Consider the following 24,665-nt stretch of genomic DNA (forward strand, 5'->3'; position numbering starts at 1 on the left):
AACACTGGTTATTTTTTAGACTGACTTGATTCTAAATCCTAGAGAGTAGCAGCTAATTTTCATTTACATACAGTATTAATATTAATTGTAATGAATTTATATTCATTAAATATGTGCATTTTGTAAATAAGAAATTATGAAATAATTTAGTTCTACCTTATTTTTTATATTTTCTTACATACTAACTTTCCATCCATTGGAAAACGTTATTATGGATACTTTCTTATTCATCTCCTTTAATACTCTTATTAGACCAAAAAAAATACTTGATTTGATTTTATTTAAAATATCATATAAATGATTAGTAAGCATGTTTTAAAGATATTTAAGTAACTGTCCAATAAAATACAATGACAAATTCATCTTTAGATGCATCTTAGAGAAGAGGAGGTGTCATCCATAGCAAAGAAGGTTAATGAATAGCATCAAATTTTTGAGTTAGTGTGTACTTTCACATTAAATGGTATTTAACCTCTATGGAAAAAGCATTCCTAATCCAGATAGACACTTTAAAGCTTTTTTCACATCCAATACAAAGTTTATGATTAGGTTCACTACAAAATCGAATTTTAAAGTAAAATTTTTAAAACTGAAATGGAAATTTTACTTAGAAAACATACATGAGAAACTGCATATCTGTTTCTGTTTAACAGTATCAGAAACAGCTTTCAGAAGGTAGCAAACCACTGAAAACTCTACTTAATCCAGGATGTCTGCTGTGGCCCACATGGCGTGTTTTACAAGATCATTCTGTTTTGTTTTTCATACTCTCCATTTCATCCAACTAAGAGACCGTCATCTAAATACAGAAAATATACAATTTGATAACAGAAACAATTTTGGGTAAAGATCAAACAGAAAAAGAAATTAAACAAAAAGTCAGTGTGGGCTATCTTAATTTAATTCTTATTTACTCAATTGGTACATTCCTTGAAGATAAAATTTCTTCTAAGTTAATGATCACACATTTTAAGTATGATTTTAATTTTGGCAATTCTTTCTTGCCAGTTTTCTCAAATAGTGAGGTAGAAGGGGAAAATTATAATTGTCTCCCTCCTTCTCTCTGCCTTTTAAATAAGTGAATAATATGAGACATATTTAAAGTTAAATCAGAATATGATGCATGTTGGCTCACCAAGTAACACCTCTGGTACTCCAAAGTGTTCTGTCATTGGCACTTATGATGTCATTCTTTTCAATTTCTCTTGATCATTTTATATAATCCAAAAATATTAACATGTTACTTGGAAATTCTCATCTTCTAAATATCTATTTATAGTATTGGGTTCTTCATTATATTTTAACAAAGTTTTATTGCATCCCCAAACTTTCTCTTTAAATTCATTGCAGCTTGCACATTCAGAAAAACATGTATATTATTTGCCTGTGTACACCTGGATGTTAAGCCACTGTGCAGGTAATATATTTCTGGCATTTGCAAATGAGGGCCTTCCTGTAGGGATACCCCATGACATGTCTTCTTCCAGGGTATATCTTGCAAGTATCTATCATTTTCTCCTGAGGAAAATAAACCACTTCTTTTGAGGAAACCTTCCCTGGATCCCTAAGAAATAGCCATTCCTTTCTTTGCAAAGTATGCATGGCTATTATTAATATAAAACTACACTTTTATATTGATTCTAGGTTCTTACGTTTTATCAAGTATAATACAAATATTACTTTTATATTACATGTATGTATATATACATATATACATATATCATACACATAACCATCCAAATGCTGTAAAAAATACTGTTCAAGGCAAAAATTATAAATTTCTCATTAATGTATAATTGGGCAAAGGCCATTTGTTGACAGAATTAAATATGAATTAAATATGTTAGGATTGGGAACGAATACTTCCTAAAGGACAAAATGTGTACGAAGCACAATGTTGTCAGTAAGAAAGATAAACCCAATTAAAATTATCTCTAAGCACGCACACACGCACATACAAACAGTATATACATAAAGAGATGCATGCACTAATATGAGTTAGAACTATTACATTCAAACTAGCAGCTATTTTTTAAAAAAGATTTATTTTATTTTTATTACAAAGTCAGATATACTGAGAGGAGGAGAGATAGACAGGAAGCGGAGCTGCTGGGATTAGAACCAGAGGCCATATGGGATCAAGGCGAGGACCTTAGCCACTAGGCCACACTGCCAAGCCCCAAACTAGCAGCTATTTTAAAAGAATATTTTCTATTTAAGGTAGAAACCTTGAATTGCTGTTACAATTTTCCAAACGTGTTCAATATTATAGCCTAGTTTTAGTTCAAAATGGTCCCATAATCTGGAATATCCAATGATATAAACCATATGTTCAGATGTATATAGGCTACTTATGCACTCCTAATGTCAATAATTGATTAAACTCTACTTCTCATCATTTCCATTTTGTAACTTCAGTAATATTTTAAGAGTTTTGAAGTTTTAAAGTTATAGCAAATCATTTTCGTGTTATGCAATGTGTAGACTGTCCATTCATGAAGTTCATGACTATTCCATGACCAATGATTTGCAGTTCCATTATAATAAAAGAAAATATGAGAAAAATCAAAGCTTTTTACAAACTATCGATTGCCTTATTTTCTTGGCCTATACCCATTGTTAGTCATTATTTTCTTACACATATGTTCCAAAGAGTCACTCAAAATGCGTTAGGTTTTATTAAAGCATTCCCATTTTTAGATCCAGATAACTTTTACTGTACATTTTTGTTAAACAAATTCATCACTAAACATCATAATTAATAAGTTTTAACACATATTTGCAGAAAGAGAGCTCTTACAACCAAACAATACCATTAATAAGTAAACATAATGAGTCATTTTTAAAAAAATTAAAGTCACACAATGATTTTTATATATGGAGATATTCATTTTTTGTATTTGATACTAATACTGGAAGTATTAATTATGTTCAGTTTTAAATATACATTAGTGCTACATAAATAGCTATAGAATTAATGAGACTATCATAATTCTCCAAATAATTTATTAACTACTAAGCAGCTTATCATATTAATATCTAGAACATATTCATTTTGATTTATAATATGCAAAGTTCCTGAGAAGTATGTAAATTTTACTGGAAAACTCAAGTATATTTTAAGATGCGATTATTTTATCTTAATTCTTTTATAAAAAAAGTATGTTCTTAGTTGGGCAAGTCTACATCTTTATCTGAAAGTACCTTTGAAGTTCAGATTTTCCTACACCTACTCCACTGAAGCGAAATTTAAGCAACACGCTTAAGAGTTAACCCTGGTACCTTGAGTAGTCAGAAAAAGGAAAGAGAGCTAACTCTTCCACAAGGACTGGGTGTGTCTAGATTACTTCATCTATATATTTCTTTGTGTTTCTATGCATGCATTTATTACTACATGCTCATGTAAGCACTTGTGATTTCCTTTGAATCTATTTTCAGTGATGTGCTGGTTTTCTGAAACAGATTTATAAGCATCATGATTATCAACATCATTTTGGATACAGATCTAGTCTGCCTATGGTAACAGGCAATAGCCTGAAAAGCCCACAGAGGCAGAACAGGAGATGACTGGCTAAGGGCACCGATTCTGCTTTGATTGGTCCCCTGGCTCTTCCAGTCCTCAGACTGTCAGAGAAAGACAGACTTGTGAGAAGTTATGTGCACACCCTGACAGCTGCTTTTATCAATCTTAGGCAATTGCTCTAAATTTAGGGTGTCAGTCATTCTAAGAGAGTTGCTCTTGTAGCTTTCCTTATCTTTTGCCTTCAGTCATGCTCCCTGCCAGGCACCAGGGCGTAGTTACTGGTAGAAGCAAGCGGGTCTCTGTTTACACATCATGACACCATCACCTGCTCACAAAGAAATACAGGAAAGAGAGGCAGCCTTACCCTCAGGAAGGTCAGGTCCCGGTTATGCTCGATGCTGGTAATCTCCAGGTTGCCCATCACCACCTCACAGTTTTCATAGTATTTGCGTAAGGCTCGGTACTGCTGTTCCAAGTCTGAGAGAGAGCTCAGTTTATTTTCCGTTCCTGCACACACTGCAAAGACAAGAAGATAACGTTAAGCCACACAATCTTCATGTATCAAGCAAAATAAGAATACTTCTCTAAAGACTGATTATCTCACAAATCTAACCCAATTAAGTTTTTTCAAATACCTTAAGAATCATAGGCCCACAGACTAATAAATACATATATGTTTCTAAATTGCACAGGCTTATTACAGAGAGTAAAAAGGCATGGATTCCACAAAAACACATAGCAGGGAGAAAAAGTCAGTGTCATTTGCTTTAATCATAGCATGTAAATACATTCAATTTCATTTTAAGTGGAGTTGAAATTACTTCTTACAGAATTATTCTATAAGTGTAAATATATCAAAACGTAAACACATAAAAATCAAATGTAAATCTATCAAAATTCAGATGGCGAAGGGCATTCCATTTTTATAATAAGTTTTTCTAATTGAGCAAATTTTCAACATAATTACAATAGCTTATTTTACAATAAACAATAAATAAAATTTGAAAACTAAAACTGCTTTGGTCCAAAGAACTAGCTTTGTAAAACTAAAAAAAAAACCCACTAACATTGAATTATTTATATACATATAATCCTGAGTAATGCAGCAGATTACAACTTATGTTGATATCAACTGGATCATCACTGTGAATATTCACGAGCGTTCAGAGGAATGATAGATCGCTGATTATCATAGTGTTCCATACTTTATGAGAGTTCATGAATATGTTCTTATATGAGCAAATATTGGTACACATATATTTTTGTTTTAAGTATTTGTCTTTCACAAATCAGATGTTTATGTATTGCTTTTCATGTTTTATACTGCCTTACATAATACTTAATATACCAAATCTATTCTGCAGCATACTACACAATTATATTAGGAATCCTACAACAAAAGAATGCAAAGTTAAAGAGTACAGATTGTAAAATACTCTTAACTGAGTAGATCAAATAATACACACTGAATTTAAGAGAAGATAAAAGTATAAGTTTCAGAGATATGAGGAATAGAGCCCAGTAATAAAATATGTGCCAGAAACAGCAATTGCAAAGAAGTCATGATGCCTAGTATGTATTCAAAAGAATTTGTTTGTTTAGAAAAAAGAAAACATTTTTACAAAGGTACACAAAATAATCAGTTATTGACTTATCAATACACCACAATAAAAAAATTTTTAATTTAAAAGCATTAAAGGATAACATGGCTCTCTAATCACAGCAGATGCCTTATAGGAAGAAAACCAAAATAAAAGTTTGTATAATGTGTCCTTCTAAAGGTCATCCAACAGTATATTTTCTACAAATTCTCTATTATAAATCGAAGGATGCCCCTCTGAGAGATGTTAGGTTCTAACTCGCACTACCTGAGAAGGTGTCTTGGAAATACAGTCTTTGCAGATGGAATCAAGTTAAGATGAGGTCAGGTTTAGAACCACGTCCAAATAAGAAGAGGCAAATATCACATGAGCACAAAGATACCCAAAAGGGAGGCCCAGTGCTCACAAGGGCAGAGTGGAGACGCACAGCTGAAAGTCGAGGAGCAGCATGGATTGACAGCTACCCCAGACGCCAAGGGAAAGCACGCAGTCAGTTGCACTGGGTTCAGAGGGAATGAAGCCCACACACCTGGATCAGGGGATGACAGCTCTCAGGGCTGTAAGGAGCTACAGTGGTATTGTGGTCTTTTGTGTTTTAGCCTTAGCTAATACATCTCTTACAACAAGTCTTAGGCACTGGTGTCATAAAATTGTACAAGAAACTTCACAAAATCCTTTGCTATTGGTATATTTTTATGTGGGAGTGACACTGTTAATTTATGAAACCACTTATGAAAATCTAGAGGATATCTAGTAAAACTTCTCATAAAATCCATGCATAATACTACTGTATTTGAAATGTCTTATTTGGTAGGCCAATTACACTGATATCAAATGATTTTATAAAAACATACTAAATATTTCAAGTGACTGATAACAGAAATCATACTGGCTATAAATAGTTCCTTTACAAGTCATTGTAAAACACATTAATTGCTTTCAGCACACTCAGGGGAAATGGAAACCAGTATCACTAAAAATGGAATTCATAAAATATCACATTAAGAATACACTCCACAACCTCTGGGGTATTTACTTCAAAGAAAAATGCTCCGGCTGTAGCTCACAGATCCACAGTGGCAATCCCTAGGACATCATACGCATCCCTTGCTGAATCATCTGCTGAAAATGCTCACCATGCTATACCATGAAACTAACCTTTTAAAAAAGTCCTACATACAGGGTTTACCACAACCTGAAAATAATTCAGGATTTCAGATAAGCTCATGGCATACTTTAGAGAAAAGAATTTGTAAAGTAAAAGTCAAATCATATTTAACTGGGCAAAGAGTGGTATAGATGAGTGTTTCATCATTTTAAAATTTGGGAATATAAATCTTTTCCTACCATTTTCAAAAGAGGCATATTTCTATATTAAAAACTATTACTATTGCTTTGAGCCAGCTAGGGTGGAATACTTTGATGTAGCAACTGTAGAAAAAGAATACATCGTGCACATCAGACTATTTCTAACTAAAATCCACGCTAACCAAATTGAAAACAAACAAAAAACACTTCTCAGTTTGTCACTTCCAAGCTCTCCTCCTGCCTCTCCCTCTCACTAGGCTCGACCTGCCTTTGAGAACTCACCTCCGCAGAATGACAACGGATGCTGTCGCCCAGGCATAAATAATCCCCAAGACCCATTTTCCTTTTCATCCATAGTAACAGGCTGAAAGATTTTTAGAGGCGCACATCACATCCAAAATAAATGTTTTCTTTCTTTCCTCTCCTTGGAGATAGGTTTGAGCAAGGGAATGAGTTCTGACGTGTAACGCCGACCTAAACCTTCCTTTAAATACATGCTGGGGAACGGCTTCCTTTCCTCACGCTTTGCTCCAGTCTGCTACCAGGAAAGCAGACACCACAAGCGAAAACTTGTACCATCGTCTTGGACCACAGGAACCAGCCACACACAGAAGATGGTTGAGAAGTGAGCTATAAGGAAATAGCATTTTCAAAACCCACTTTCTCACATTACAATGTGATCATTAACATCAAGGTGCTGGTGGTACTAACTGCTAAAAACGATGCCCCGTAAAAAGCACTTCTGGTTAGAAGTTCCTGATGCCATGTAATTCTACCTGCCTGGTTGTGTGAATCTGCTTAATTCATGACCAAAGTATATAATTATTCTTGGTCATCTGAATATTTTACTGGTTCTTAAGAAGATGCCCATTTTATTAAACCTAACAAACTAATAACCACAGAAAACTACATTGCTGCAGATAATTACAGTATTATTTCACGCGAAAGAAAAAAAACTCAGGGCCTGGTGTGATAGCCTAATAGCTAAAGTCCTCACCTTGCACCTGCCAGGATCCCATAATTGCACCGGTTCTAATCCCAGCAGCTCCACTTCCCATCCAGCTCCCTGCTTGTGGCCTTTCCCAGCAGTGGAGGACAGTCCCAAGGCCCTGGGACCCTGCACCCGCGTGGGAGACCTGGAAGAGACTACTGGCTCCTGGCTTTGAATTGGTTCAGCTCCAGCCATTGCGGCCACTTGGGGAGTGATTTAATGGATGGAAGATCTTCCTCTCTGTCTCTCCTCCTTTCTGTATATCTGACTTTCTAATAAAAACGAATAAATATTTAATAAAAAGAGAAATAAATAAATTGATTCACATAAATAGTTTATCAGTCAAGAAAAAGTACAGGATCTACTGGTTTTTTTTCATTATACATTAGATTTTTTTGGAAAAAACCTTAGTCTATTGTTTCTGCTTTATTGCTTGTGGAATTTTTGTTTTTTGTTTTTGATATAAAGAGAACACATGTGGTAGTTTCTATGACTGCAGTGCCAAGAAGGCCTATGTTCTCCTACTTTCTGCCCAAACACCTCCCTTCCCTTCCTTTACTTCATTGGTTTCTGAAGACATCATTTCAATCACTGCATATGATATCTGTGTTTTTGAGATGAACTTCTTTTACCAAGCATAATGGTCTACAGTCACATCCAATGTGTAACAAAAGAAGATGTCATGAAATGGCTGAGGAGCATTCAACAGTGTATCTGCATCACCTTCTCTAGATCCAGGTGTTTGATACTGTGAAAATATACTATTATATTGATTTATAAAATGCCCATTTTAGTTAGTTTAAATTCCAATGAAGACAAACATTTTCATAAAACTACCTATGAAGCTAGTCACATGCTATCCATCTATATTAAATACGCCATACCACCACTGAAATATACCCATGCCACTTTGTGACTTAGGGGATAAAAGCTTCACGCAGTAGGAAGAAATCCTACACTATAATACTAGACTGCAAAACTCAATATGTAATCATAAAAATAAGCAGATTTCATAGTATTTATTGGTTCCAGAGCTTTACAATAGAAGTTCAAATGAATCTGGGGAGAGGATGTATACTCCTATACTGGCAATCTGGGGTATTTTTGCATTTTTATACAGCAGGAAAATGAAGTAACATGATATGGATTTACTTTTTCTTATTTTATTTTACATTTTTATTAATATATAATATCAATAATTTCCATGAGGTAAACTATGCTATTTTAACACATACAGAACAAAATAATGAAACAAGGCAGCCAATTTTTCAATTGCTTTATCTTTTCACATAGAATCATTTTAATGTGAATTGATTTACATTCACAGCCAATTTTCAATATCAACAGTCATTCATACATTTTATAGTGTCTGGATATTTAGAAATATACTTAAACATCCCACAACAGATACTAACATAACAAAAAGCTTCAAAGTGCTTGAAAATGGGTTTATAACTAATCATTTTATATCTGTTGATTTATAAATAATACAGTTTTATACACTATCAAATTATCAAATTGTCTTTGAATATTCATTTAATTGACATCAAAATAATTACTAATGGCATTCAGAAATTGAATTCCAATTCAAGATAATTTTCCATAGTTTACTAACTACCACCTGTGTTTTATGAAATGTAAAATACTTTATTAGGTGTCAACACTGCATAAGTATTCGTAGGAGTAGTAATTAACAAAACGATCCTCCAATAAACAGAAAGCCTAAATTACCAGGACATTTTATTTACCAAATACTTAAATTTCTGGGGCTCTATGGCACATTTTTAATTTAGGAAATATATGTTATGGCATCGGGGCATTCCTTGGTAGTTTTGATTTATATGGTCTAGAATGAATATTATATTCACCAAAACTTTTATCATGCGAGACTTGATTTTTTTTTAAAGAATTGGTTTGGATAAATGTGTGACAATGATCTGCAGTTCTGTACATGAAACTTTGACTGAAGGCCTCACTACCTCCATTTGTCCATCGATTTTACAATCAGGCAATGCATACAAGACAATGCTCAAACCATCAAGCTTCATTGATTTCACAAACCTATTCATCAAAGCAAAATGGAGAAATCTTTTTCACCAACCAAAACGTGTTTAACAAAATTCAGTCCCCTTTGCCAACACGATTATAAAGTCATTCAACCATGAGCTTAAACTAGTTCAAGTGTCTAAAATCCTAAAACTACATGTGCTCCCTAGAGTTTTCATTTTGATTTTAACTAGCGGAGTAAAGCTCGACGTGGTGCCTTAGTAAAATCACCAATAATTCTGTTAACTATTGATTCGATTACAACCATGGCTATACTTGCCCACACCGGCCTTTTTTTTTTTTTGAGTTCAGCTTTATATCCAAAGACAAGTAAATTACATAATCCTTATGCAGTTAAAAAAAGGAAGTCTGTTGAAATATAAAAATGTTTTTTAATGAAACCATTCATTTCAATATATTATAAGCCAATCCAAGACACCCTAACAATACCATCACACGAAAAATCAGCCAATAGCTCTAGAATGATTATGACTATGAAACTGGACCTGCATTTGTTTACAAAATGAGGACAGTAAGAGAAATTGAATTATACCAGACTTCTAACTCCCAAACACAGGCCTACCACGAGTTATTACTTACAAGACAATTTTTAGCATCTGTTTTTCAATACACACACACAAACACAAGAAGAATTAAAACAGTCCATGGAAAAAATGAATGAAAAAAATAATGCAGATTTTCCATGAACCACCTAACGCCAGTAAGACTGGCCCACATGAATAAAAGCACCAACGACACTTGTTGGCGAGGTTGCGGGGAAAAGGGAACCCTACTCCACTGCTGGTGGGGCTGCAGGCTGGTACAACCTCTATGGAAATCAGTATGGAGAATATTCAAACAACTCAAATTCAACATACCATATGATCCAGCAATAGCACTCCTAGGAATATATCCAGAACACTTGTTCTATGAGAAACCAACATGCACTCCTATGTTCATAGCAGCACAATCAGTAATTGCAAAAACATGGAAACAACCAAAATGCCCATCAACAGAGGATTGGATAAGAAAGCTATGGTTCATCTACTCCATGGAATACTACTCAGCTATTAAAAAAAACAAAATGCAGTTCTTTGTGGCCAAATGGGCCAAACTGGAAACCATAATGCTAAGGGAAATGAGCCAATCCCAAAAGGTTAAATACCACATGTTTGCCTTAATTTAAGATGATATGATGTTAAGTATAACATGTTATGTTTTGAATGTTATATGTTGTGTATAAACTAAAATTGAAGTATAGGTGAGGTGGTCACAGAAGGTGGCTGGGAACCCGCATTTACTTTTAACATATTGGTTACTCATTACTATGTCAATTAATTCCATAATGATGTAAATTTTTGCTGATGGTATGTTGGAGCTTTCAATTGACTGGGATGATGCTCTGCTGGCTCTGTCATCAGACCAGAGAGGGTATACCTAAGAAGCCGTTGAACTTGACGGGACAATAAGATGCTGGACTCTATGTTTGGTATACGCTTGCAATGGGGAAATCTCAACTGAACTTGAGCTGTGGTTATGCAACAAGGTGGAGGAATCCACCATGGTGGGAGGGTTTGGGGAGGGGTGGGGAGAACCCAAGTATCTATGTAATTGTGTCACATAATACAATGTAATTACTAAAGTTAAACAATAAATAATTAAAAAAAAAAAAAAGATAAAAAAAAAAAAAAAAAAAAGAAAGTCTGATATGTTCATGCACGGAGGTGTATATGTGTGTTTATCTTTCTGATTCTCTTGCTCTGGAGAACCCTAATCAATACGTCCTTGTTAATTGATTCACCACAAAAAGGCCAAAATTATCTTTTGAAATCTACATTGTTCATTTCATCACCCTACTAAAATTTAAAAAACAATAATAATCCCCTTGGCTTTTAATACATTTAAAGTAAAAGCGAAACTTACTCTGCTTTGCTCTAAGAATTTGTATCAGAAGGGTCTACTGACATGTCACCTTTTTGAGAAAAATCCTTCTCAGTCATGTTATCTAAAATGGGTACCAGCTTACCACACCCTGTACATTTTGCCTGTTTCATTACTATGTGAAATTACATTATGCCCTGCAGTGTGAATATCCCATACGGGTACGAGTTCCACTAGCAGGTGTTCCACTTCCAGTCCAGTTCCTTGTTTATGAACTGGGAAAGCAGCAGAGCATGGTCCAAGTCCTTAGATCCTGGTACCCACATGGGAGAATGAAAGGATTCTGGCTTTGAATTGGTTCAACTCCAGTCATTGAGGGATATGGGGAGTGAACCTGTGGATAGAAGACCTCTGTCTCTCCTTGCTTCTGAAAGCTTGCCTTTCAAATAAAAATAAACCAAGATTTAAGAGACAGAGGTGATGTTACATACTTGTTTTCTTGCCTTAGGGTATGTATGCATCAGAACACAAGCTCCCTAGGAGACAATTCCTTTGTTCAGTACCTAGAGGAAGAGCAGGCATCCAACAGTGAATATTGGTTCAATCACAGACTTCAGTGCCACTGAGAAGCAACAGTCAGCAAAGACACTTCTAATGCAAAAGTTAAAACACATCCCTCCAGAAAAAGTGAGTTTATAATGTCTTCCATGAATCTTTGTTTCAATAACTCCTAAAGAATTCAAACATCAAAACTACTGAGATTAGCTTAAACATTCTGTGAATAATCCCTGGGCCAAATAAAAAGGACATCTGCTCTTTGCAAATATAGTTGTAGCAAGAAAAGACAAAGTCACCTGATACTGCAGATGCTCAGAACATGAATCTATAGACTACCTCTTCTGTTTTGGGTGGATCCATGTAAAACTGAATTCTTCTGTATTTTCCCTATTTTACTTACTTAAAATATTGTTGAAATGTTTTTTAATTACTAGATTTTAGTATGACGGAAAGTAAGCTCATAATTAGATACTATTACAGATATACATACATATATAATGTATGTATACACACATATATACATATACACATGATTTTCTAACACAGAACACCTGTGTTGAATAGCATGTTAATACATTCATAAATATAAAATATTATCCCTGTCTGATTTTTCTATTTTCTATTTCAAGACTGAGTAAAATTAAAACAATTTCAAAACATTTTAAACGCGTTAGGTAGAATATCAACAACTGATTTGTAACTGCTTATTTGCAATTTTTTTTATCATTTTCTTATGTTTAATTATGTTTCTCAACAAGAATCTTACGAAACTCCTATGTTGAAAGTAAAAAAAGAAAAATCTGAATTTTGAAATTATGTTTTTGGTTTCTGTAGTTTATAGACAGATGGAATGTGATCTCCCTACCACTTTTCTTGCCACGATTTCCTCTTGGATCTTTTCAGTGTCTGTTCCCTTCTTCCCCTACTCCACCTCCACATACACAGAAAGTCCTTGTTTACTTTCTAATATTTTGTTTTCTGTGGAAGTGCTTAGGCCCTTAACTTTAATGTAGGTACTGGACTTGACAAGCAATTAAAGCCAACAATTTCCACTCATTAAAGCTTGCCAAATTAGTCATCTGCCATCTGCCCCATCATCTGGCTCTCCTTGAGGTCTCGCCATGAATCGGGATGCACTTTCTCAGATTAAGAGGGACAGTATAAATCTCCAAGCTGGTGAAATGCCAGTGGGAGCTAAGTATGTAAACATTAGCAAACATCTTTCTTCCCTAGATTGTCATACCTTCAATCATCCCCTTGTGTGTAATAAAACCAGCCTGACTGTGATGTCTTAGCACTGGGAGACCTTTGCCATTCACTGTAATTAGAGTGGCAGTCTGTGAGGCTTATTTTCTCCTGGTACTTGAAAGAAGGAAATGCATCTGATGCTCCTAAATGATGCTATACTTACATAGAAAGGTCTATTTCTTCAGCACTGATAAGAAAAAGTACATGATGAAACAAACTCTGCTCCTTCTCTTGCACCAGTTTCTGGGTGAGGTTCCCCTTTTGCTTCTACTCCTCAGTAAATGTTTACTTGGTTTATAACATGAAAACATCGTTTCTAGGGAGAATCAAGCTGTAAACTCATGGGCAAAATAGAGAACTTGTTGTCACCCCCATGCTCCTGTGTGAGGTCCTTATTCTGTTACAACATTTTCTAACAGACTACTGGTCTTCTGTAAGGATGCTATTATTTAAATGTATGAAGGCACCTCTCTACTGAAGGAAACAAGCCCCATGCTAGGGCACATGCTTTGGCCATCAGAATATGAGCTTTATTTTATCTCCATCTGTCTCCTAAGCCATGTGTCTGTTTTCAGTGATGAATATGCATAATTTTAAACAGACACTACAGTCCACCTACTGACCTGAGTCATCCACCCAAACTTGCTCATTCAGAATAAAGTAGAATCTGAATATAGAAGATCTGCTAAAAACAAGCGAAACAAAATATGCTAATGTTACACTCTCGATCATCTTCAAAAAATAAGAATTATATTTGCAAATCATTGATTTCTATTGAAAATGTAAATTATTTAGGATATAAACATAAATGAGATCAACCTGAGAGTATTCTAAAACATAATTCTTAGTGATGTATCATATTGAAAAACAAACAGCAAAAATCATGTAATATTCACATATACTATGTGATAAAATGTATGTTATGATTTATTTTTAATAACTTTCCATAAACTATATTGAACTATATTACACTAGAATCCATATTCTATGATGAATAGCAAGTTGGCACCTCAGAAACACCTTTTTATTGGCATTGGCCGGTTATTTTTACATCACACTTACACATAAAATTATTACCAACTTCCACCTATCCACTAATCATTAAATCAGCAGACAGCCACTGTGAGGCGCTGTCATCCATTTATCTGTTAAGGGCATAGCACTAATTTTCATTAATTTATCTGTTCTGCCATGCATTTTCAACAAATATTAAACAGGTTGAGATCTGAAATAAGTTGTAAAGCACTAATAAATACATGTTTTCCCTTTTTAAGATTTTACATGATAACATAATTCATCTATAAAATTTTTTGGAAACAACAGTAGCATACCAATTTAGCTAAGTTATTAAAAATGTTGGTGCTTGTCACTCTTTCACTCCCTGCCAGTGGACAAAATTTAGAATCAAAGTTCATCTTGTACACCAAAACATGTGAATGAGCACACACCCTCTGCCAGTAATCACACAAAATACACACTGTTTTGTGTTCTAACACATATTGTTTGTGAGAAGCAATAGTCAGGGAAGCCTTGGTCCACAAAAACATATGGTGTTACAGAAAGTATTCAGCAGAACTTACAAACAAACATTATACCTACAAATAAACATCATATCTACAAATAACTGATCCAGTCAACCAAGCTTGTGTACCTCTTTTCTTAGGTCACCATTCACTTAAAACAGGACATAAAGAACTGCCCTGACCACATCTTTCAAAGCCATTCTATTTAAGGCTGATTTTCAATCAAGTCCCTAATTCTAACTTATTAACAATTACACGGTTGAACATTCTGTGGCATTCTCATGTTTACTGAAGCATGAATCACAATGGCCAAGAAAATGTCTGTCAACTGACAAACATATACAAGAAACATGGCATATAGAGTATGCAAGAGAACACTATTCAGTCATTAAAGTCTTGCAACAATGTGGACAGAACCAGAGGTCATTATAACAAATACGCTATACACATAAAGACAAGTGTTCTGTGATTTCACTTGCACGTGGTGTCAGAAAAAGTTGACATCATAGAAATTGAGAATCTAATGGTGATTATCAGAAGATGGAAGAGTAGCCAGATGGGAGGAATGGGGACAGGTTATTCAACAGGTACTATGCTAATGTCAACAGCAGTAAAAGAGGAGAGACAGAAAAATCTTATCTGCTGGTTCACTCCCCAAATGGCCACAACAGCCAGAGCTGAGCAGATCCAAAGCCAGAAACCTCTTCCAGGTCTCCCATGCAGGCGCAGGGTCCCAAGGCTCTGGGCCATCCTCTACTACTTTCCCAGGCCACAAGCAGGGAGCTGGATGGGAAGTGGAGTGATTGGGACACAAACCAGCACCCAAACTGGATCCCAGGACATGTAAGAAGAAGACTTTAGTCACTAGGCTACTGTGCTGGGCCCAATAATTTTCCTTTAAAAAAGGAATAAAATACTTCATATATTACAAAGTTCCTTATTTTATCCAAAATAATTCAGTGTCAAATTAGCACAAGTATCAAACATATTTTATTTGACACTGAAAATATTCAACATCCCACAATAACGGACAGAAAATCTGTAGTATATGCTGCAGTTTCAAATAAATGCTTTATCATTTCCTTTTTAATATAAGATAAACAAAAGCTGGGCTTGTGGTGTTAAATCATTTAGTGCTTATATATATGTTTTATTTAATATGAGTGCGTGAGTCTACGAAAACTTTTTACAACATAATAGATTTGTACATTTAACAGATTATTTTAATTTCAAAGACTACACTGGAACATGTGTATGCACATATACGTAAACTCAATACCTGCAACATCCAATCTAACTGATTGATCCTTCCCTTGCACATGGCGGATCCCATGGATCCCAGCTGCTCCACTTCCCAACTGCCCCCTGCTATGGTCTGGGAAGGCAACAGAGAACGGGCCAAGTCCTTGGGACCCTGCACCCGAAGCTGGGATTCTTTATCTCTCCTTCTCTCTGTAAGTCTGATTTTCCAATAAATAAATCTTTAATAAGTAAATATTTAAGAAGATATTTTGCAAATAATGATTTTCTTTGATACAAAGAATTCGGAATGATGTACATTTTCCTCTTTTTTATAATCTCTAATTTCAAAATTTATGCCAATAATAAGTATTTCTGTTTGCAATAGAGTTTTTAAAAAGGGTTACCTTAATTTTAAGGAGACAGTGTAAGGAAACATTTTATATTATAGAATTTTTAGATATGCTAACCCAAATTATTATCATTTTGTTATCATCTCTAGGTGTTTTAAGGCATTTACAAAAAAAATCTTTTAAAAATGTAACATCTTGACAAACATTATTTTAGATATTCTACAAGAAAAGCATCAGAGAATATGTTTTTCTACTGGAATGCAAGATTTACTTAGCCACTTTTATACAAAATTCAAACGCAAACACATTTTCCTGTAGAATAGAACTATGGTAATGTATGTATGAGTTTGTACTTATACAAATAATCTATTTTCTATATATGGCAAATTATTATCAAGATCAATCTGTTTGCTATATGAATTATGTATTCTTGTTTTCAAATTATTAGTAATTTATCTCTTCTAATGTTAAATTGTTCTATGCGATTTTTCAATATAAAGTAGCATTATTAGTATTAATAATCTGTTCTATGTATATTAGAGACACCAGAAATTTCTATACATGTATTAACTAACATTACTATTTCATACTCAGAGTAATCACATTAAACATACAATATTATTTTATCTATTTTGTGAATTGGGAATCTGAAATTCCAAAAGTTAAATAATACACTCCCGAACAACTAACCAGTGTAAGAGTGGCACTTCTTATTTTGTGAATAGTTTCTCTACAAAAGCACAGCATTAATGGGGAACAGGGTGGGGCTGAGCAAAGCACTGCACAAATGTGCCACTTTGAGACGCTGTTTATGCTCAGCATCGCCTGTGCAGGAGGTAGGAAGCCAAATGAGAGATCATAGCACCTGGTTTTACTATAACATACAAAACAGAGATTCACTGTGGAAAGAGGGAAGGAAGGCCCTGGCCCGCATTACCCTGCATCAGCTACAAGCAGAACAACCTAGAAGTACCTTGCCTCCTACTTGGAAGAGGAAGTATGGACTAAGTCCTGAGTCTAGGAATTAAACATCATATCTACAATGGCAAAACAAATCAATGTGAAATAGGGGCCACAAGATCTGCTTCTGAAAATTGGACTGCAGGATGAGTATTTGGACCCTCCGTAGTCAACCAGGAATGGGACTATCTTCACCAACCCTTCCCTAATCTCCAGCTGAGAGCAGAACAGATTCCAGCTGCTTGGAAGCAGGACAAGAAAAAGAACTGAAGGCTTGGAGCTAACAGCCTGGTGGCAGCTGTGAAATCAATCCTAATGTTTATTCAGTACAGGACTGGAGTCCTACCCAGAGCAATTAGACAAGAGAAAGTATTTAAAACCTCCAGATTAAAGATGAGGAAGTCAAATTCTCAATGTTTGCAAACGATATAGAAAATCCTGAAGACTAAATTTTAAAAAAAGAGATATCACAAGTACAGCAAACATGACAGATAAAAATTGAGTGTTCAAACATCAGTAGCATAGCTCTACACTGAATGGGAACCATGATGAAAAAGGAAAGAGATATGTAGGCATAAATTTAACCAGAAGCATGAAACATTTTCACAATGAAACTGTAAATCCGATGTAAGAAACTGAAGAAATATAAAAAATAAATCATATATTCATGGGTTAATCAATATCATTGACATGACCATGATATCCAAAGCAGTTTATAGATTCAGGATAACTCGCACTAGAGTAACAGTGACAGGACAAGTCACATAGCACAGCAGTTAAGTTTCTGCTTGGTATGCCTACATTCCATGTCAAAGTGACTGACTTGAGTTCCAGCTACTCAACTTTTGATTTGGCTTCACGCAAATGGATATCCTGGGAGGTAAGAGTTGATGGCTCAAGTAATTCGGCCTCTACCACCCAATGTAGGAGACTTTGATCGAGTTGTGGATTCCTGGCTTCCAAATGGATCAGTCCTCACTGTTGTGGGTATTTGAAGGGCAAACTAGTGAATTGAAGATCCCTTCATCTGTCTCACTGCCACTCTGCTTTGCAAAAGAAAAGAAAAAGAATTTGTAGTGTATGGGTATGTGATTTTTCACAGACCTAACATATATACAGCTAAAATGTAGGAATCTAATGAAAAACCATAGTAGTCAAAGCAATCTCAAGCATAAAGAACTGGAGGCACTACAATAGGCAACTTTAAACTATATTATAAAGCTATAGTAAATAAAACAGCATGGTATTAATATTAAAGACTGATTGAATAGTGGTACAAAAAACTGATCCCACAAGTTAACCCAATAACTTGCAGTCAGCTTATCTGAAATAGGTACAAAGAACATGCCTTTGGGGAAAAAAAGGACAGTCTTTTTTCAAAATTCATTAATTTATTTTTATTTTTCATGATATGGTTCCTTAAGCTCGGGGATTTCCTCATCTAAATTTACTCTGCACTATTTTCCCTCATATTGTAACAACAATATAGTTTTTTTTTCAATAAATGATGCTGGGACAACTATGTATAACCCATGCAGAAGAATCAAACTAAACAGCATCTAAAACAAGAAATGCAAAAAAAGACATACATGTAAGACCTGAAACTTACAAAGTCTTAGAAAAAACAAGGAAGACATTAGAAGAACCAAATGTTTTTAAATAATAGATCACAGAAACTCAATAAATAAAAGCAAAAAGAGACACATGAATTTTTTTTTCTTTTTCTATTCATTTATTCATTAATTACATTGTATTACATAACACAATTTCATAGGTACTGGGATTCTCCTCCCCTTCACCCCCAACCCTTCCCCCATGGTGAATTCCTTCACCTTGATGCATAACCACAGCTCAAGTTCCATTGGGATTCCCTGATTACAAGCTCACACCATACAGAGTCCAGCATCCCACTTGTCCAGTCAAGTTCAATGGCCTCTTAGGGACGCCCTCTCAGGTTTGAAGGCAGAGCCAGCAGAGCATCACCTCGATCAATTAGAAGCTCCAACATATCATCAGCAACAATCCAGGTACGATGAGACTGGTGCAGAGTCCACTGATTGACATAGTCCATCATAGAGTTTCCCCTTGTCCAGTTCTTCGCTGCAAGCATATAGCTGAGGTGGTTGATTGATCTACTCCATCTTCTATCTTTTCTTGGTTAATGTTTGATTCCTCCATTTTGTTCAGGGGAATCCCCAAAGAAACTTTGAGGTGTTCCCAGTCCAGGCTCCTATATGCACTACTAGTAAGCACAATACCCGCCACAGTCCGTCACTCCGATCAGCTGGTGGTTGTAACCCCTGGGTTGGTTCTATTCTGAGCCCTAACCTCCATTGGAACCAATGAGTATTGCAGCTCTTCCCGGCTCTGCCCATCATCACACATTCGTCCCTCACCTAAACCAGTGGGAGGTGTGCTGGTTGGGTGCTGCATTCCCTACTGGCACAGGCCATTTCACATTGGCATTTTGGGAACACATGAAATTTAATCAAACCAAGATTTATACGGCAAAGAAAGCAGAGAAAATGTGCGTATTATGTATGTGACAGTTACGTGTTTTTTTTTAAATCCAAAAAGGGTCACAGGACTGATTATCTGATATTTACAAATATTAGTTTTGAATTACATGTATGGGTTCAACATCAGTATATCTTATTCAAGTAAGTATGCCAGTACGTATATTGATATGCTGAGGACAGAATACCATTGATACATGTAGAGACCTATATCCTGTTGATAAGCATGCCATTATACCAGGCACTAGCAGCAGGTAATGCAGGTGCTAGGCAAAGGTTTAAAAATGAAAACACAAGCTTTTCCAGATAGTACAGCATAAACAAGTACCTGTCCAGTTTGCAAAGAAATTTGGCTTCCTGACTTACTCCCTTTGTGATTTGTTCTCCACTAATCTTTTTTCTTTTATTCCACGACAAAGAAAACAGGTGAATTATATCTAAGTTTTAAACATAATGCTTTATAGAATAAACAAACTTAAATCAAAGCATTGGCTGCTCCAACACTTTCACGTTAAAGACCAAATCTTACCTCTTTTTCTCTTTTTATTAACTGGAAACATTTTAAAACAGTTATCCACTTCTTCCTTCCAGTTTTCTTGCAAACTCCAATCTGATTTTACTAAACGTCATCTCTAACACCAAGACACCAAGGTAAAACTCTAGTTGCCAATTTCACTCATTTCTTATGCCAATAATCTAAGACACACACACTCATAAAACCTGTCAGCTCAACCTTTAGAGCTGTTCTCAGTTCTACATGCCATCAGCCCCACTGGACTGTACTACCCCAATACATCTCTCTATCTGCGTATTGCAAAAGTCTCCTATCTGAAGTCTCTGCTTTTTTTTTTTCCTTATCTCCCTAAGGTTTTCTTTATATCAGACACAAAATTATTTTCAGGTAATTTATCTCATTTTCTCAGATATCTCCAATGGTTTCTTCAGTTATTAAAATGAAAGGTCCTTGTCTAGGCCTTTAGGTCTGGTGCCACCGAGCCTCTGCTATTAATCTGCTGTTCTCTCGTATGTTTCAGGGACTAAGATGCTGCCCACGCTCTCATCGGACTTGCCTTGAACCTTGCCATAAAATCATAAAACATTTCTACACGTATACTATCAGTTTATAGAATCATTTTATGGACCAGTGACAGTCCAGCATTGTTCTAGGTATGGTATGTGGGGTAGAACTGTTCCAAAATAATAAAGTTAGCATTTTATTTAAAAAAGCAAGCTCTGTGAGAACTCTATTCTGTTCTTTGCTACATTTATAACATCTAGAAACAACTGAAACACAGTAGGCCCACAATGAATAGTTACTGAATAAACGGATGAGTAGATGGCTATTGAAATGTATATATATCATTCAAAAAACATTTCTAGCATTTGTAACATTAGAACCACAAACATTTTAAGCATTTTTCAAGTATATTTACGTTTATATATTTGCATACATCTATATATTTACATACATTCACATATATTTACATATATTTATTAGAACTTAATGAGAAAACAGCGTCTGACACAAGTTAAAGTACTCAACAAATGCCAAACACCTAGAAAAGGGACAAAACTGGAATAAGATTATGTTCACATGACACAACACTACATGTTTTGCTAAAGTCCTTGATGAAACTGGACCAAACATAATACTCTGCTCTCAGCGTAAAAGCTATGCTATGAAGCGTGGCATGAAATATGAACTATTCCTACAATGAAAATTACAAAACATTAAGGAAAGAAACAGAAGATATCCCCAAAATACAAAGATCTTTCATGATCATGGATTGGAAGAATTCATATCATCAAAATGTCTATAATACTCAAGAGCAATGTAGAGACTTAGTATACCAAATACATTCTTCATAGATTCAGAAAAAAAGACTCTAAAATTCATACGGAAACCTAAGCGACACCAAAAAAAAAAAAAAAAAACCCAGCAAATTCCTAAACAATACAAATAAATATTGAGGCATCACAATACCGGCTTTTTAAGACACACTACAGGACAGCTTGCAGTAAACAGTTTGTGGTAGACATGTTGGCTTATGGAACAGCTTGGAGACCTCATAAATTACCTGATGCAGCTATTACCAATCAGTGTGTGATAAATGAGCTGAAGTGACTCCCTATAGAAAGGACCATCAAACAGGAATTATATTTAAATTTCCAAATTTCCAAACACTTTTTCTAATTTCTGGTCTTCATAAAAAATTACATCTCACTTTGTAAATTATTTTATAGAATTTAAAATGATGCCCCTCTTTGACTTTCTCTGATTTAAAATAAATAAAAATTTTCATAAAAGACATGGTATCGGATCCTGCATTATGTATAGCCATGTGGCTAAAGTCCTTGCTTTGTATCAGCCAGGACTCCATATTGGCACCTGTTTGTGTCCAGGTTGCTCCACTTCCCATCCAGCTCCCTGCTTGTAGCCTGGTAAAGCAGTAGAGGATGGCCCAAAGCCATGGGACCTTGAATCCAAGTGGGAAACCAAAAAGAAACTTCCGGCTCCTGGCTTTGGAATGGCTCAGTTCTGGCTGTAGGACCCACTCCAGGAGTAAACCAGTGGATTAAAGATCTTTCTCTCTATCTCTTCTTCTCTGTGTAAATCTGATTTGCCAGTGAAAACAAAAAAAATTTTTTAAAAAAAAGGTGGTATCAAATTTTGCCTGGCACATCCCTGGGGTCTGCATTTAGGGAATGAATAAAGAGACTTTTTTAAAAAGCAAAAACAAATGTGTAGTTTCACATGATGCTGAGTGTGTATTCTTCATATTTGTACACACTCATGGAATCCGGTTTCTCATATGCATATATCAAAGCATGTGGACTGTTCATTATATGTTAGTGCACATATAAATGTCTGCTTTGTGCGTGTATGTTCAGTTTAAAAATTTTTATTTATGGCAGAACAATCAATTTAGAATGTCACATCAGGTATTTTGACAGCTTCTAAATCCACAGTCCTCTGATTCATAAAGTTTGGATGGTCATCTTATTTCCCAGATATGGTTACACAGGTGGTTACAGTGACTACTGTTCAGCTATCTGCTAGCAGGACTGTGTTTTCCCTAATGATTATACCTTCATATTTCCCAAAGAATAGTGTTTCACTACTAACTGTTATTAATTTAGGATTGTTCCCTATGAAATGAGCCATTTTTCTTCAGTATCAAAATATTTTACATGTTATTTTAGAACTAACTTGCAGGTCCAGCGTGATGGCCTAGGGGATCAAGTCCTTGCCTTAAATGCACTGGGATCCCATATGGGCGTCGGTTCTAATCCTGGAGGCCTCGCTTCCCACCTAGCTCTCGGCTTGTGGCCTGGGAAAGCAGTCGAGGATGGCCCAAAGCCTTGGGACCCTGCACCCGCATGGGAGACCTGGAGGAGGCCCCGGGCTCCTAGCTTCGGATTGGCTCATCTCCAGCCATTGTGGCAGCCTGGAGAGTCAATCATCAGATGGAAGATCTTCCTCTTTGTCTCTCCTCCTCTGTACATCTGCCTTTCTGATATAAAATAAATAAATAAATAAATCTAAAGGGAAAAAAAAAACCATTACAGAGCCGGATGTGCCATTACCTCAAAAAAAGCAAAAAAAATTTAAAAATAAAAAAAAAACTAACTTGCTCTATGAAGGCCAAAGAGACGAGAAGTCTACATAGAAGTGTTCAACAATCTTTGCTGCATACTGCTTAATAGGATTCCTTTGATTTAAACAAGTGTCACAGAATATCCTATCTACTTGCTCTTTAGCTTGCCACCTGACGCACCATTTACCTAAAAGTCCACAAGTTCAGCTTTAACTTTGCCTATCTAGTTGTGAGCCACATTACCAACTCTAAGCAAAAAGTCACAGGCATGTTTTTTTCATACTCACAGCCTGTTTCCGAACACGCTGTCTTCTGATTATCTCTTGCTCTTCCACAATCCCTCTGAGTTGCTCCTATTCTCATCAGAGCTTTGGAAAGCCCTAGTTGATTTGGCTTTGCCCTAATTAAGACCCACTGAATCTGCTCTTAGTCTACGCTCCCTTCTCCTGCAAGGACACAAGGAGCATCACCCACATTAGTTCCTAGTACATCTCCATTATGGTACCTGATTATTATTGCATTTCTCATAATGGAGATCTGATGGGAGTCTGCAATTTCATTTAGCTTTATATTACCCTGGCATCTTGACATCATTGCTTGACTTTGCTGTGGTTAAGGTGTAAGTATTTAACTGAGGTTAAAAAAAATGCTTTAGTAAGCAAGTTACATTTTCACATTATGACCACTCACGAACTAATGCCCATCATGCTGGTTGTGCTGACTGATTACAGTGGGAAATGCTTTCCTAGTTTTTATCCTGTTCTCTGCCTTCTGTCAATGTTACCCTGTTTTAGACTTCAATATTAAATAACCGTCCAAATACACAAGTGCCAAAAATTGTTGACAATAGAACTCCAGAAACATATGGTGCTAAGCTAGTACAAAAACAATTCTTAGATAAGCACACATCATTCAAAATGTGTACTATTCCTTCTAGTATTAAAGGCAAGCACAGTCAAGTGTTGCCTGGGAACCCTAGCCCACATAAGGCATTCTGCTGACTTCAAAGACTAAATTCCGTGGTAATCCAGCATCACAGATCCAACCCAGCTCCCTGCTACTGTGCCTGAGAAAGAAGTAGAATATGGTCCAGCTACTTGGACCTCTCTCCACACAGCAGAGGCCCATATGAAATTCCTTGCTTCTGGCTTTAGTCTGGCCCAGCACTGGTCATTGTGGCCATTTGGGAACTGAGTTATTGGATGGATGATCTCAGTCTCTCTCTCTCTCTCTCTCTCTCTCTCACTGTCTCTCTTTCTATCTTCTACTCTCCCTCTCTCCCTCTCTCTCTGTCTTCCTCTCAGTCTCTCTCCCTCCAT

At 35.7% G+C, this 24,665-nt stretch overlaps 1 protein-coding gene across 4 annotated transcripts in view; it reads right to left on the reverse strand.

The window, feature by feature from the left end:
* Nucleotides 1–24,665, reverse strand: part of ERBB4 (erb-b2 receptor tyrosine kinase 4) — a 1,037,128-nt gene that overhangs the window by 661,688 nt on the left and 350,775 nt on the right. For all 4 annotated transcript variants that reach the window (XM_058664956.1, XM_058664954.1, XM_058664957.1 and 1 more), the window contains exon 2: nt 3,888–4,039. In XM_058664956.1, coding sequence (XP_058520939.1) covers nt 3,888–4,039 — 152 coding nt within the window. The remainder of the gene's footprint in view (nt 1–3,887; nt 4,040–24,665) is intronic.

This window comes from Ochotona princeps, chromosome 5, assembly GCF_030435755.1.
Source record: "Ochotona princeps isolate mOchPri1 chromosome 5, mOchPri1.hap1, whole genome shotgun sequence".
Lineage (NCBI taxonomy): Eukaryota > Metazoa > Chordata > Mammalia > Lagomorpha > Ochotonidae > Ochotona > Ochotona princeps.